The 16,087-nt window shown below is 32.1% G+C and overlaps 1 protein-coding gene and 1 long non-coding RNA gene across 2 annotated transcripts in view; one reads left to right on the top strand and one right to left on the bottom strand.

Annotated features, from left to right (window-relative positions):
• The window catches only part of LOC123666570 (IQ motif and SEC7 domain-containing protein 1), a 90,550-nt gene extending 86,455 nt beyond the window's left edge, over positions 1 to 4,095 (bottom strand). Inside the window, exon 1 of the mRNA XM_045600677.1 lies at positions 3,947 to 4,095. Coding sequence (XP_045456633.1) covers positions 3,947 to 4,095 — 149 coding nt within the window. The remainder of the gene's footprint in view (positions 1 to 3,946) is intronic.
• Positions 2,554 to 14,627, top strand: LOC123666572. Its single transcript, XR_006745279.1, has 3 exons — positions 2,554 to 2,566; positions 7,349 to 7,367; positions 14,377 to 14,627. It is a non-coding gene; the product is annotated as an uncharacterized LOC123666572 (long non-coding RNA).
• The last annotated feature ends 1,460 nt before the right edge of the window (positions 14,628 to 16,087 follow it).

Genomic DNA, 16,087 nt, shown 5'->3' with positions numbered 1-16,087 from the left:
CTTACTTAATAAAGAAGAGGGATTGAAGATTAATCCAGCACGCTGCTCCACTGAGGATATTATAAATTATAAGGCCTACCACAACAGGAAATATCCTGTTCAAAATAGCGAGCCCGACTGGAGTAAGTATATCGACAGAATATAAGAGCTAAATAATACTGTTTTCAAGCAGTGTTGTTTTACTGCTGGTGAGTAAGGTGACCAGGGTTCCTGTGGGGGGATTGGGGAAGGGGTTGGCAACGCGCTTGCGATGTTTCTGGTGTTGCGTCTATGAGCTATGGAAATTGCTTACCATGAGGTGAGCCGTACGCTTGTTTGTCAGTTACATAAAAAAAAACTCCAGTTCATAAAATTTTATAAATTAATAACTATAAAAATACTACAGAATTAGGAATAAGGTCGGCAATGCGCTCGCGATGCTTGGTGGATGCTTTTTGTAAAGAAAATAATTGTCGAAAATTTTTATGATCAATCTAGCAAAAAATACTGGTTATATATATAAATATATATATATATATATATATATATATATATATATATATATATATATATATATATATATATATAGTATTTCAACATAAGAAAAAAATACAGTTTTATATGAAATTGATATTTATCTTTTCTATTTACAAATATGATTAAAGTTATTTTATGTATGGATACAGAGAATTAATAAATTCGTTTATATAAACTACATTGCGGCAAACATATGATGATTGATTGATCGAATAATTGCTTACGTATATACTTAGAGAATAACCATCTTTTGTTTCGTATCTATTATTCTTATACAAAATTTTAACAATCTATTCCGTACATGAAAGTACTTACGCACATAAACACCACACACCACTCCTAAAGTACCAAATAGACAAAGAAAATATTCATACAACAGACAAGTACAGCCTAAGTTTCCAACAAACTAGGTACTTCGACGAACAAAAATTAAAAATCCCAAAAAAATAACGTCAAAACATTTTAGAATTCGCAATTCTGACAAGTTCACAGTTACCCTCTACTCGGCGGCGTGACATAGGCTCTGGAGGCGGAGGGATCTCTGTCGGCGATGACGTCACGAGAGTAGTGAACAATGGTAATAGGGACGCGGCGATGACTGCTTCAAGGCATAGGAAGTAGCGGGCTATGCGCGATAGAATTGAAAACATACTTTATATTATGTACTATCTATGAAGCTAACAGAATCGGTGAAAAAATAAGAGATATTCGATTTTTAAACATCCTCAAAATAACGAACGAAATTTGTATACTCTATTCGACATTAGGTACTGTTACGTCTTTCAAGGTTTTGCGTTGCGTTATTTTGTATTATAAGTAAATTAGGACCAGTATTTATCGGTTTTCCATATCGGTAGTTCGGAGACGCTAGCAGTTTACATAAAAGAAGTCTACGCAAATTGAAATATTGTTTTTACGTCTTAATTTTTATTTAGTACATATATTTTATTTCTTCGAAATAAAAATTATACAACTGTCATTTTTACTTTAAAGTTATTGTCCTTTGAAAGTAGCGATTTTAAAACTTTATACCTATATACTTTGTTGACGATTTTGTTGATATTTCAGACCATGGAACTGCCACGATCGCACACGACCATTAAAATTTTTATATTTAGTTTTGTCAAATAACATTCCATATCGCTTATATCTTGCACCGAGCACAGTGTAAGAGGTCCTGATGAACTGTCGAGCATCACAAAGGACTAAAGACGAAGAAACTCTTTTGTTTGTTGCTATAGTTTTTGCATCGTATATGTGACACGTGTTATCTCGTTTTCTCTATTTAAGACTACTTCATCAGCTTTAAGTGCGTTTTTGAAAGAAACTGGTACGTAATGTAACGTATGTAACGTTCTCTTAGTAAAGATTCGTTATGACTACGAATTGTTGCCCGGAGGAGATCACTATTTTAGCAATAAGGTCATCTCTTGTGCATTTCTTTTTGTTAATATTATCTTGTTAATATACTTTGGTGGATGATAACACAGAAATCAAAATATAATTATAACAAATATAACTCTGAATAATGAAAAAAGATTTGTTATTTTGCAGAAAAAAGTTATAAGGCTTTACAATAAAGTAAATAAACTTACTACTTACACTCCTTAAGCACTTAGTCCACCCAAACTAACAATAAGTTATTAAGAACAAGAGTTTTCCATTATATGTACATCATACATAATTACTATATAACTCGCACAGAAAAATCGTATATAGTTTATACTACTAATTAGACGTGATCTTCACCCATCTCCTTATTGGATAAAAATTAAATTATTATCTACTTTAGAATGTTAAAGATAAATCGTGAAAACGTTAGCTGGAAAATTCCTGGCCAGGCTACATTATATTCGGCAACCGCCATCAAAACAGACTTACCAGGCTACCGTATGTCATCGTATTCGTAATGAAACAGCGATCATTTTGATGTTAGATTTATTAACCTGGCCATGATTTTTCAGACAACCCTTTCGCGATTATTTTTCTGATATACTAAAATAAATAAGTTCATCTCTAGTTTGTATCTCCTACTAATATCTACATATTTGTTTCACTTAATTACCGAAAGTGGAATGAATCGTAAACAAAAATATGCTCCTTGATATCATTTCAACTGCAAACATTTGAAACTCGAAATAACAAACGTTACAGTATCAATTCAAGTCTAACAATTCAATTAGTTTCCTGTTTTACGTCAAAGTTTATTTCGGAGCTAAGAGAATGTACCTCATATTTATAAAAATCCATTTCATTCTCTTACAACAATGCAAGTATATACCTACTTAGGTAACTTAATACGAATATAAGTTAGATTTTTATACATTCACATTGTTTGCTTTTACCTTTGGAAGTATAAAATTGTACCTCCGTTGGTAAATGTAAATAATTATTTATGTAGTAACGACGTAGATGTAGCGTGCTTTATATATTTAATGAAACTCGTACGGTACAGTAAAGTGAATGTTTGTTTAAACCGATTTGACATTTATGGGCAGTGTTGTACTTTTTAGTTCTTGATAGTGGTCATGTGACAAGCAGTCTTAGCACTAGTCGGGAAATTTTTAAGCCTAGGTTTGGCATTCCTTCGATAAAAATAAAATTGATAGTAAAAAAGCCTATCTAATTTTTCTTCCTAACCAATTTGTAGTGATTAAAACATTTTAAGTCTTTAAACAACTACAAATTTTTAGAATGTTTACAAAAGTTGTAGCAAATTAACATCTGAGTCCTGAATTAATTAAACATAAACTAAAATAATGGAAGTTGTTGGTTGGTTCTGCTAAGACCGAATATTATCATAATAATTCTTTTGATATTCGTAAACCTACAAAAATGTCATAAGGAAACACAGTTCTTTATCACTATGGCTCGCTATATATGGGAAAATTCTGGCTACGTCGATGAATATGCGAATGTCGTAACTTATATAGCGATCAAGATTCGGCGAGTAACAGGAAAATAACATGTTTGCGTCCGGAGGGTAGTCATAACCGTAAAAAAAAAAAGGAAAAATAATTTCAACACAATTTTTATGTTCCATAATATTGTTAATTAAATTATAATTTCATTATTTCTTTCTCTTAAAATATTAAAATATCGTAAATTAATGATTCGTTGCGCGAGTGATGTAAAAACTACTGACGATATGACAAACCATTCTATGTATTTTTTATATAAAGTGATATAGTATATTATCTTTCCAAATGACCTTACTATGAGGTTATATTTACTGGCAATGAACCAAAATGTTATCAAAATACAGAAAAATGTATCTGTCGGAATGTCACTTTATTATAAGCAGTAACCGTTTATCAAGGTGATTTACAGTCAAGTTTATTGTGGTCACAAAAACATACAAAAAAATATCATCCATACATAGAATGTATTACAAACAATTGTTAGAAAGTAATCTCGTAAAAATACTAACCTGTCATCATGTATGTTCTTCAGTTCGCTGAGCTCGAGCTCCCTTCTCAAGTTGGAAACCTCGCAAAGGAGCATATCCCGTTCCGAAGACACCTTCTCCAGCTCGGCCCTGAGCCGAACTACCTCGTTCGTTAAATCCATGGTCGCCATTATTAAAATATCGATAACAACTATCGACACAGCACATCACTCATGCATTCGCTTTCGAAACAAACCAATGACGTTCACGCATTTTAAATATCGATTACTCGGTACCACATTATCGTTTCGTCGACACTTTTTCACTGTGCTATGCGGACGATTCTGGCTACATTTCAGGCATCTGAAACAATAAATCATTCCGTTAGCAAATTCGAAAGAGTCGGCATAAGAATCCGGAATATTTTGTTAATAAATACGCTCGCATCAGAGTCAGTAACGTTACAAAGGCATAAATAGCTGAAATTGTTTTGTATACACATCCCACATACGCAAATACAGTGTTATAGAAATTTCCTTTATTGTTATAGTACTAACGGTCTGTTAGCTTTGACCTAAATAAAGTGACCGCGAAGGGTGATTTATTACGACTATAATATTAATACGTTATTCATCAATTTTGTTTATTCATGATTTATTGAGTGATATTGGTTTTTGTTATTGTATTTACGAATTACGATTGAAGATAGAAAAAAAAACCTTGAATTTAAATAATAATGTTTTATAAGAATAATATGATAGTATTTAGGTAATTGAATCTTTTATTTTCAATTCCCCAGTTGAAACTCTGTTTTCAATTTATCGTTACAGCGAGCGTTCCTCAACCATCCGTTAAGGTGATCCATCTTCAACTATTAAGTTTTTCAAAAGATTCTTAAAGTGGACCATTTTAAGGTCCTCATATACCTATTAAATTTCCTTTACTTATTTTAAGTAGCTTAACACAACCCTATATATTAGACTAGAGAAGTATTTTCGAAACATGTAGTTTGATTGACATTTTATTTACACCCACACGTACTCGGGAGTACGTGTGGGTACGTGAGGTCGATTATCGCAAAAGAGTAACTTGGTCCCGTACATTCTCACTAAAGATATCAACCTCACTTCTCAATTGCTTCATTACAAAAATATAGACATACAATTAAAGTCACACATAACAATTATACAACCTATCCATTAAGTTATCATAAAAGATAATATTTCGTAGTAATATTTCCGTGTCAAGTTTTTATCTTGAACACAATCGAAATGTATTTTTAAAGACAATAGCGAGCGGAGAACATCTGGCGAGCAATTATGTAGATTGCGTCTCTGATTCTTCATAGATTCATCTATTTCACCTCTAGATAAAATAGATGTTAAATTTTTAAATGGTGTAAATTGTTTTACTTAATTTCATTATATGAATATATATTGTTTGCAAAGATTAAACATCTAATCGATGTCTAAAAACGTATCACAAAATTATAAGTATATTTTAGGTCTAAGCTACTTCTTAAATTTAACTGTTTTTTTTTAAGTATAGGTATAGCTGAGTAATATTCTGTGTGGTTTATTTAATGCCTCTTACTTCTATCAACTATGTATATATATAGATATATATACAAACGTTGTTATATAAGACTTGTCCGATTTTGTGCAGTCGTTCTGAAGTTAACCCGGGTAAAACCGGGATAGATGCCTCAGTTTCAAAAAACCATACTTCCCGGATTGTTCGGGACTAAGAGTTAATAGTATAAGTAGGAGCAGCAGTCACGCCACACCCCTTAGCTTACGGGACGTCTTGCAGTGGGGACCTAAGAAAGATCCGCTTATTTTGCTCATCTACACAAATAAATAACATTGGACCATCTGTTTGTAATATTAAATTAACCACTTTATACTAAATGTATATGTATACACGGTAAATATACCAAAATAACTTTTTTTACCATTTTTGCCTGTCTGTCTGTTACCGATTTTGATGGGACTTTCACTGGCAGATAGCTGATATAATAAGGAGTAACTTAGTTTACTAACTGTACTAATTTTATTTTAGACATTTATTTATTTTGTAACTCTGCGAACTGAACAATTTTTTTTTTATTTCACGTGATCGAAGTCGCGGGCACAGCTAGATATACATATAATAAATCTACAATCTTCAATACCTAATTACATTTACATTACATCTACATATTTATATTTCGTTAACGTGAATGATTATTAATGTAATAGGGAATCAGAAGGCTGCAAACAAATTAAGTAATACGAAATAAGCTACACCACTAGCAGAGCAAATAAATAAACTAGTAAATATTATTAATTTTATTATAAAACGCCCACTCGGGAAAATGTCACAAAAAATTTGCAATTACAAAATCATTTAAAAGTTTCTAGTTAAAATTCTAGAGTTAGGTACTTTACTGCTGAGTAGATAGGTACTTACATCTGCTCGAAATTTTATCAGAAACTAATCTAGAAATTTCGAATTACCTCTTTAAAGATATCTTGTCTCGATATGCATTCGATATCGTAAACTGGAAAAGTTTTTCACTTTCGTGTATCTAATGTAAATAGCTCTACTAGTTCTTGTACATATACAATATTATGTACTTATATATAAGTATAGTTTTCTATACTTTATTTTACAATTCCGTAACATAGAGTTTTTCATTATAATTGAAAATTTTATATTAAAATTTACTTATCTATATTTCAATATTTTTAACAGTTTCGATATTCTTCTAACTGTAACCCACTAATTAGAATACCAAACTGACGAAAACGATGAAAGAACTATTTCTAAATTTGCTACACGAACGCAATGGTAGGATTGATCCACTAATGGGTTTGTTATATAGCACTAACCGGGATTACCAGTCTGATATACATTTTATACCGTCATGTTACATGTGTATTGAGAGACGTATGTAATTGTAGGCTATCAACACGCAACGACACAGGAGTGGAGTGAGAACTTACCGCAAATGTCAATTAATCTAATAACCGTTTAATGCGTAAAACCACGACTACCCATACATTATAACACAAAGTATGTATATGCTACACTAGTTTGTTATGAAAACATATTTTAAGTCTATGTGCGAAAATTGTCAAAAGTTCTGAACATTTACATAATTATTTGGACTTGGGTAAAATATATTACGAGTATAATATAAGATGATCAAAAAATATAATATTTTTTAGAATTGTAAAAGTAAATACTAATCTGTATTTAATAGGTAGGGTTGAAAAAAATATTTATAAATACTCAAACAAGTATAACGCTATGTGGGTACATCATTATAATTACAGACAACCTAAGAAACACTCAAAAATCAACGAACTATCCGGTTCTCTAATTAGAGTCTGACCCATTTTGTCAAGTATATTTCAGTATCCTATACCTACTGCCGTGCTTCGCTACAAGGCAGTAAAGTAAAAAAAAAAAAAAACAAGTCTGAGAAATTCAGTTTAAAGTTAAAGATTTATTTGAAATAAATAAATATCATACTTGTCTAATATATAAAATTCTCGTGTCGTGAGTTTCGAGAAACTCCGCACCGATTTTTATGAAATTTTGTGTGCACATCGGTTAGGTCTGAGAATCGGGCAACATTACTTTCATACCCCTAAGTTATAAGTGGGGGGGGGGGGGGTATTAAGGGGGTTAATAACATATATGGCAAAACAACGTTTGCGGGGTCAGCTAGTAATAATATAGGTTTAATTGTGATAGTATAAGTTGTTTTATACATCGGCTCAATAGAAAAATGTGATGTTGCTATTTCGCTAGCGAGATTAGTCATACTCGCAAACTTATATTAAAATGCAGAAGAGTTGGTTTGTTTGAACGCGCTTATCTCAGAAACTGGTAGATAAATGAATAATTTCTTTATTTGTTGGCTAATCTATTATACAAGGAAGACTTATAGGCTATGTAATATTTTATGTTGACGAAAAGACTTATAAAGTATTGCTAGTTAAAAATAAACCATTTAAAAATGGTGTTTTTCGAAAATTTCGTGCATTTTTTTTATATTTGAAATTTAGAATGGACTGGAATAGTATACACCAATTTATTTAATGCATTCAAACCGTATTAGACATCTTGTATATTTTATAAATGTAATCATAAAAGAAACGCAATTTCTTCAGCACCTAGTTTCCCCAAAGCAGTAAATGTAGGTTTACTGTCTTTACTTAAGCGTACTAACACATCAACGAAATCAACTTACAAGTTCTGGAAAGAACTAGAACGTGATAAATTCAATTCCACCGAGCGAATTCGAAAACTCCTAAAAACGAAAGCAAAGACTTTTATAATTCACTCCTGCTAGTTGTTAAATGAAATTTTCAGAACTTCGTGTGGTTTTCAATTAGTCGCTTGCGGGCGATGAAAATCGATAGGTACCGTGTTGTTAGCCGTATGTATATCTTTTTTGGGGAAGATTATTGAAGGTTATACTTACAGAGATCGTTTATACTTCGTTTTTAACCGACTTTGGAAAAATTAACTTGTATAAACGTAAACTGATTTTAGTATACTGCAATTAACTTTTATTATATTCGAAGACAAAATTCAGCCCTTAAAGAATTAACTACTATAATTGTGTTTGCTCGAAAACGAAAAAAAAACTGACTTCAATTACATCGACAAGTAATACACCGGAAGTAGATGAACAAAATTAACAAACGCATTAGTCGTCCCTATGATATTCGAGGGTTTCCCTCGATTTCTCTGGAATTCCATCATCAGATGCTGATTTCCTTATCATGGTACCAAACCTGGGATATCTCATTTCCAACAAAAAAATAATTATCAAAATCGGTTTATAAACGACGAAGTTATCCCTGAAGTCGGTTAAAAATCGCTTATACTTTATTTTAAAATCCCTATTCCTATGTCCCTTTATTTGTTTTTTTTTTTATATAACTAGGTCGACAAACAAGCGTACGGCTCACATGTTGGTAAACGACTACCGCAGCTTATAGACGCCCGCAGCATCAGAAGCATCGCAAACGCGTTGCCGACCCTATCCCCAATTCCCTCCAAGAGTCACCTTACTCAACAACAGGAACACAATACTGTTTGAAAACAGCATTATTTAGCTGTGATCATCATGTAAGGTCGGTCAAAGCACTTCTCCAGTCTGGAGCAGCCCTAGATTTTAATGGTTACAAAATAAAAAGTATACCGTGCTACGACTTATAATATAATAAATTATATAGAACCGAATCGGAAGATTTAATTTAATCCCTAATTGTTTATTTAAAAAAATTGGAAATTAAAACGAGTTATATATTGAATAAATAATGCTATTTTGAAGTTTAAAGGAATACATTTATATTCTATCTTACTTGCTAAAAACAAAAATCGTGAAACTAAATTCATATTACGTTTTTAAATAAATTTAAAATTATATTTACGTATTATAAAGTTCAAATTTTTATTTTACATTAATAATTAAATAGACAAAATTTTTACTTTTTATAAATATGTAACAAAAAATAAACTAAATAATGCTTAGAAACCACAAGCAACGCCATCTGTTAGCGATCTACAATACTAATATTCAAAGTACGTGTTATTGAATTATACCGATAGATGGCGGTACTAGGATTAAAAAAATATTTGTTTACATCATTTGTAATTGGTTGTTGTTACTAAGTCTATTGATTCAAAAACGATCATAGTAAACAAATGAAAATAGGGCCAATGCAAGGTTCTTACGAATTACTATTGATAACACGTACTTATAATATGCTAAAACTAAATAATAAGTCTCATAACAATTTAGAGATCTACTAGTCCGATTTTTATATTTCTCTTTGCGTTAAATAACCTAATGTCATAGGCTACATAAAATCAAACTGTATATGATTGAGGAGAAGCAGTAGCCGTAAACGTAATTCAGATAAAGTATGCCGGTTCTAAGCAAACAACGCAAATGTTTCATGAGTGTTTGTTACGAGCATACTGTGGGAATTTTTCATATGATCATAGACGTTGTAAAGTTTAGGGGTCAATGATTCCGACTACAATGAAAATTAATGTTATATTACGAAGATAAGAAATTTGTACCAAATGATAGAATTTTATTCACATTTATTACATAATCTAATAAATAAATCTAGTAATTATAATGTTTAATACACAGCAGGACATACCCTGCTCAAAATCTGGAGCAGCCCGATTAATTATAGCACCTACAGAGGTAGTCATACACTACAAGCAAATCTCAGTTTGCCTTTATCAAAAATAAATATAAATCTCAATATTAACGATCATTTATACTTTCCAAATGTATAGTAACTCTTTCTCGGATATCAAATTTAACATCATTGGTCATAAACTCTATTATTGTTAATAATAAAACTTTACAAGGTACAATAAAGGTTTTAAATAAAAAGAACTGTTTAACGTCTGAGGTAAGATATTGGTATTATCGTATCCCTTCTATTTTATAATAACATAATAACGATTTGAAAGTACGTAGATACTAAAAATTATATTCTCAAACAGTAATACATTAATTATTTTTGCTTCCATTTTCTAATATTTAAAAAAATTGTTTTATATTACCGAAAAGTATTAAATACTTTACATTGAGTGCTCCAAAAGTACGTACGTTTTTAACCGACTTCAAAAAAGAAGGAGGTTTTTAATTCGACTGTTTTTTTTTTAAATGTATGTTAATTTAGAACTTTTTACTGTGTGGACCGATGCTGTTGATTCTTGTTTTAATCGATAGCTGATGCTTGTCTTGTGGTCTCGTTTAAATGTGATCGATATTGGATAACTACTTTTTGAGTAATCTTTGATTAGGCGTAATTACTTGACGATTTTTTCGTCTACCTAGGTTGTATAACTTGTCGATGGAATTGAAGTCGGATTTTTTTCGTTTTCGAGCAAACACAATTATGAGATTATTAATCTTCTACAGACTCCTAAAATCTATAATATGTTTAACGTATTAATCAAGTAATATTACAGGGTATAATTATAATAAAATTTTGCCACAACTCATTAAGTTAAGTAGTTGGAATAAACGTCAACTAATCTAAAAGTTTACAACTAAAACAAGCTAAAATTATGAAGAAAAAAAAACACTTCTGGTCAAATGAATTTATTCATTCGTAACAATAATAATTATATAAAAAATTAACGTTTATTTAAAAAAAATGGTAAATGTTGCGGTTTCATACGTTTTATAACCGCGAGAAAAACAGTAGCCTATTTCTTGTTATTGATCTAGAACTATCTACGTACTCTAGTTCCATAACATAAGTTCTTCATTAGTAACAAACACCCATCCACCAAACAAATCTACCCTCAAAACCTTTCACATATACAATATTATTTGTAGAGTTCAGTCTATTCGATCAACTAGCATCAACGAACGAAACCAAAAAAAAAGTAACAGTTTAGCTATATTTCCATACCATTCTTTAATGGGAACAAAGTTTCAAACATAGTTTGGCATCATTAAAAACATAGTATGCGTTTGTGTTAAAGTAATTAAATCTTTCATCGTCCATCAGGTGGGTAAACGTTTAAGACTGGGCGATGTATCTATCAAAGGCTGCTCACAGACTGTAGACTTTAAATATACATTAGGTAGACACTAGGTCCTCATAAACCTTTGAAATATTAGGACAGTCACTCACACACAGGTCCTTTCCAAATACGATGATTAGTTTTTCTTATATATTTTTTTTCTTGTCGATCAGGCTATATTTTCGTATGTAAGCTTGACAATCTGCAAACTATAGATTGAAAAATTTATGTTCGATTTCGATATTTGAGATGACTAAAAGCAATGATTAATGCTTTGCCTCTATTCGTATCGTAAATATAATTTACTTAAATTTTGTACAAATAAATTTCAAATAGAATTTTTTTTTAATAGACCCACATACTTACATAGGTGCAAAGAATTCGATTTCACTCTTTCGTAACATTTACACAAGGCTATTTTTCGCGCACGAACAGTCCTCAAACGATATAACAAACTAATTAGATTAACCCAATTCTCCCACACAATATAAACCTATCATTTGAAAAGCGAACAGTTAAACAGTTCTAAAGCGAAACGTTTTTTGAATACCTATAGGAACTTTTCGTTACCGAACTTTAAAAAACACATCACTAACGATCGATTAAGTCTTCAGTCTGCGGGAGTTCTAAATAAAACACTGTTTAACTATCTGGGATACTGGAACAGGGATTTTATGGTTCTTTGAATTATACGGATTAATGGAACGTTGTGAATTGTTTATGTAATATAGAAAAATAGAACATCTGAGCACGCGAGATTAATGAAGACGACGTGTGAGGGTTTAGAATATATTTATATACATAGCATGAATTACTTAAATTCGGCTTTTGACGGACTTATTGAAATTGTTTAAGTGTTTTTGAGGCCGGTCGAGTATCATGTAAGTACTTTGTGGGTAGAAGGTTAAGTATTGTTGTTGATAATAAAGGGAAGAAGTCTTAATTCGTACCAAATATTCGTCATAATTTGCTTGTGTACCATTGTAGTAAAAAAATAATTTTCAAATTCTTTTTCGTGTCCATAAGCTAATAAATGTATTACAGAAATCTAGAAACACCTTAGAACAGTACTTTTGAGACAAGATAAATATTAGGTATAAATACATCCACACATAAATAAGAACAAAAAAAATAAAATAAAGAAATCAGACGACGAGAACTACAAAGAATCTAAAGAAAATAATAAAAATAAATATTTATTTATTTTGCAATAAGAAAACCGAGACTTGAAATTAAACTCATATTTATGTTTATGTCGCGCTCCAAGATGAACTACGTCCTATGGGAGTCAGTTCAAAACCCTTGTTGAAATGATTTATAGTTGCTTGTTCTTTAAGAAAATTGGAAAATTATAATGTTTTTTTAGTACAGAATAAATTCGAAATGGAGTTTCTAGCTTCACGTTTAGAATGGACTACTGGACGTAAACATCTCATCCAATATAAGAAAAGTTGATTTACATACGTGTTCTCCAAGGCACCGTGGGAATGACCATAATTATAAACCTATATCATCAAAAATATTATATAATATAATATCTACATTGACGACGATTTGATGTAGTTAGATTCTCTAAATATTCGCTAACAAACGGGGTCAATCGGGGATCTTTGCTCATTACAAATATACAGGCCATATAGATATTTGTAAGGTCGAAGTATATATGTTTCTTGACAGAGGATTCTCATCTTACTGATAAAAGTTTCGTTGAGGTATGAGAGGCCCTTTATCTAATATATAACATTCTCGTGTCGCGGTGTTTGTAGTTAAACTCCTCCAAAACGGCTTGACCGATTGTCATGAAATTTTGTGTGTATATTATTGGGTAGGTCTGAGAATCGAACAACATCTATTTTTTATCCCCCTAAATGTTAAAGGTGACTACCTTTTTTTACCCCTATTTTTTTAGATAAATTATTTATTTTTTATTTTATTATGATTTGTAGTTGAAAAATACATACAACCCTAAATTTTCACCCTTCTACCACCAACCCCTATTTTTAAATAGCGTTTAGCGGCAAGACAACGTTTGCAGAGTCAGCTAGTTTAATATCTAAATATTATAACTATTAAAAAAACAAAACCTAAATGAAGCTAACCTCAATCGCACGTAATTCTTTCAAGTCGAACTGAAAGTTCCCGAAATAAACGTTAAAACAAACAAAGTTTGCTTTAATCAGACTAAAATGTATATAGAAAGGAATAGTATAGTATACCTATATTTACATTGTCCAAATGAAATTAAATCTCTGCTTATTAGGCGAGCTGGTATTAAGGTATTCAGAGATAATTCAAGCTGAATTCGCCGGTTATCTTCCACTCGGCTTTCCTTGGAGACGAGCCAAGTAACACGCTTCAAAATTAATGATTTAAGGTGGAAAATTTTATAAGCTTAAATTAATATACTCCGTTTAAGGAATTAATATTTTAGATATTACTACATATTTGCCTAAACCACGAGAAACATATTAGGTCTTTACCTATGAAATTGCCGTTTCGTCGTACTGGCTATTTCTAAACGAAAAAAAAAAAAAAAATCGTTAACAACTAGAATTTCAAATTATTTTTATTTTAAAAAATATAGAATTCTTTTTTATAATTAGTCATTTATTAAAAGGTTAGCGTCCTGTTTACATCGCATTTGTATCGTTTTTGGATATGTTAAAAATTCGAGTGATTATGGAGTATGAGTTCCGTCGTGGTAGCAAAGCGGCAGAAGCTGCACTGCTCAACAGACACACAAAAGAAGGCACATTGAATCGCATTGTTACTTGTGACGAAAAATGGATTCTATTCAATAATCGCAAGCGCTCAGCCGGTTGGTTAGATCCTGGTTCACTACCTAAACAATGCCCTAAACGAGAAACGACCCTTAAGAAAGTGATGGTAACTGTTTGGTGGTCTAGCGCCGGTGTCATTCATCACAGCTTCTTACCAAACGGCATGAGCATTACTGCAGATGTGTACTGTAAAGAGCTAAACACAATAATGAGGAAGCTCGCACGTCTCCAACCAGCTTTGGTCAATCGCTGGGCTCCGCTGCTCCTGCACGACAACGCGTGACCTCGTACTGCACAGCAGACGGTCTCCAAGTTACAAGAGCTGGAGTTGGAAGTTCTCCGTCATCCACCGTACTCACCAGATTTTGTCCTTACAGACTTCCACTTTTTGCAGAATTTGGATAACTTTTTATCAGGAAAATATTCAATACCTGAAAGGGCAGTACAAAATGCCTTTGAAGAGTCTGTTGCCTCCCGTTCAGCAGAGTTTTTTTGGGAATGCATCAATAAGTTACCACTACGTTGGCAAGAATGCATTGATTCCACGGGTATTTTTTTTTTGAATAATAAAAATTAAAAATATTGAAAAAAAAGTGCGTTAACTTATTTCATCAAAAATGGCAACTTCATAGGTCTATCATCTATGGCCTTTACAAATATTAGTTAGTCAGTCAATCAAACATTTTACTACTCAATTGCTGTGACCACTGTGCGAAACTCAAAACTTCTAATTATGAAAGCCTGTCTTATCTGAATGCATTAAAAAAAGTTACATTAATACTAACCAGAAACAAAAAGACCAAATCCCATATGGCATTTATAGTCTCGTGGCGTTAATGGGAGATTTATGGGGAACACTATAAAATCGACAACCCTGACTCAAGCGGGTATAAGCGAGCACAATTAATTGGGCCGGTTAAGCTTTAAATTTTTATACAGCCCACCCACTTGTTGTATCAACGATTCATTGTAATTCTCCTTTAACAGTACATTAGTATCTACTTTTATTTATATGTATATATTAAGTAAGTCATTAGCACAATCATCATTACAGCCTATACAGTCCACTGCTGGACATAGGCCTCCACAAGTTTACGTCAAAAATAACGTGAACTCATGTGTTTTGCCCATAGTCACCACGCTGGGCAGACGGGTTGGTGACCGCAGTACTGGCTTTGTCGCACCAAAGACGCTGCTGCCCGTCTTCGGCCTTTGTATTTCAAAGCCAGCAGTTGGATGGCTATCCCGCCATCGGTCGGCTTCTTAAGTTCCAAGATGGTTGTGGAACTTTGTTATCCCTTAGTCGCCTCTTACGACACCCACGGGAAGAGAGGGGGTGGCTAAATTCTTTAGTGCCGTAGCCACACAGCACATTAGCACAATAATATAATTTATTATTTACTAGCTTTTACGCACGGCTTCGCTCGCATTGATTTTTTTTAAATAAAAAGTATCCTATGTTACTTATAATACCTCCAAAAATATGTGTACAAGGTTTCATGATAATCGGTTCAGTAGTTTTCGCGTGAAAGCGTAACAAACAAACTTACATTCACATTTATAATATTAGTAGGGATTTCGAACAATGAAGTAACAACGAAGCCTATTAGTGTTTTTAAAAATACATATGAGTACTGAAAGAGCTACATCTCGCGATTTTTCTCAGGTAATTTCGGATCCCGTGGCAATGTCTAATTGTCTAGGTATACATATAGAAAAGAGCCTAGGTATTATTCTGAAGCTATCGAGTTAGTAATCGTCATCTAGATTTGGTTAAAGGTCCTAAAGTGATTGAGGAATAAACATCCATCCAAACTTAGCCATCTATATTTTAGTA

This window comes from Melitaea cinxia, chromosome 26, assembly GCF_905220565.1.
Source record: "Melitaea cinxia chromosome 26, ilMelCinx1.1, whole genome shotgun sequence".
Lineage (NCBI taxonomy): Eukaryota > Metazoa > Arthropoda > Insecta > Lepidoptera > Nymphalidae > Melitaea > Melitaea cinxia.
This window is presented reverse-complemented; position numbering and strand designations above follow the sequence as displayed.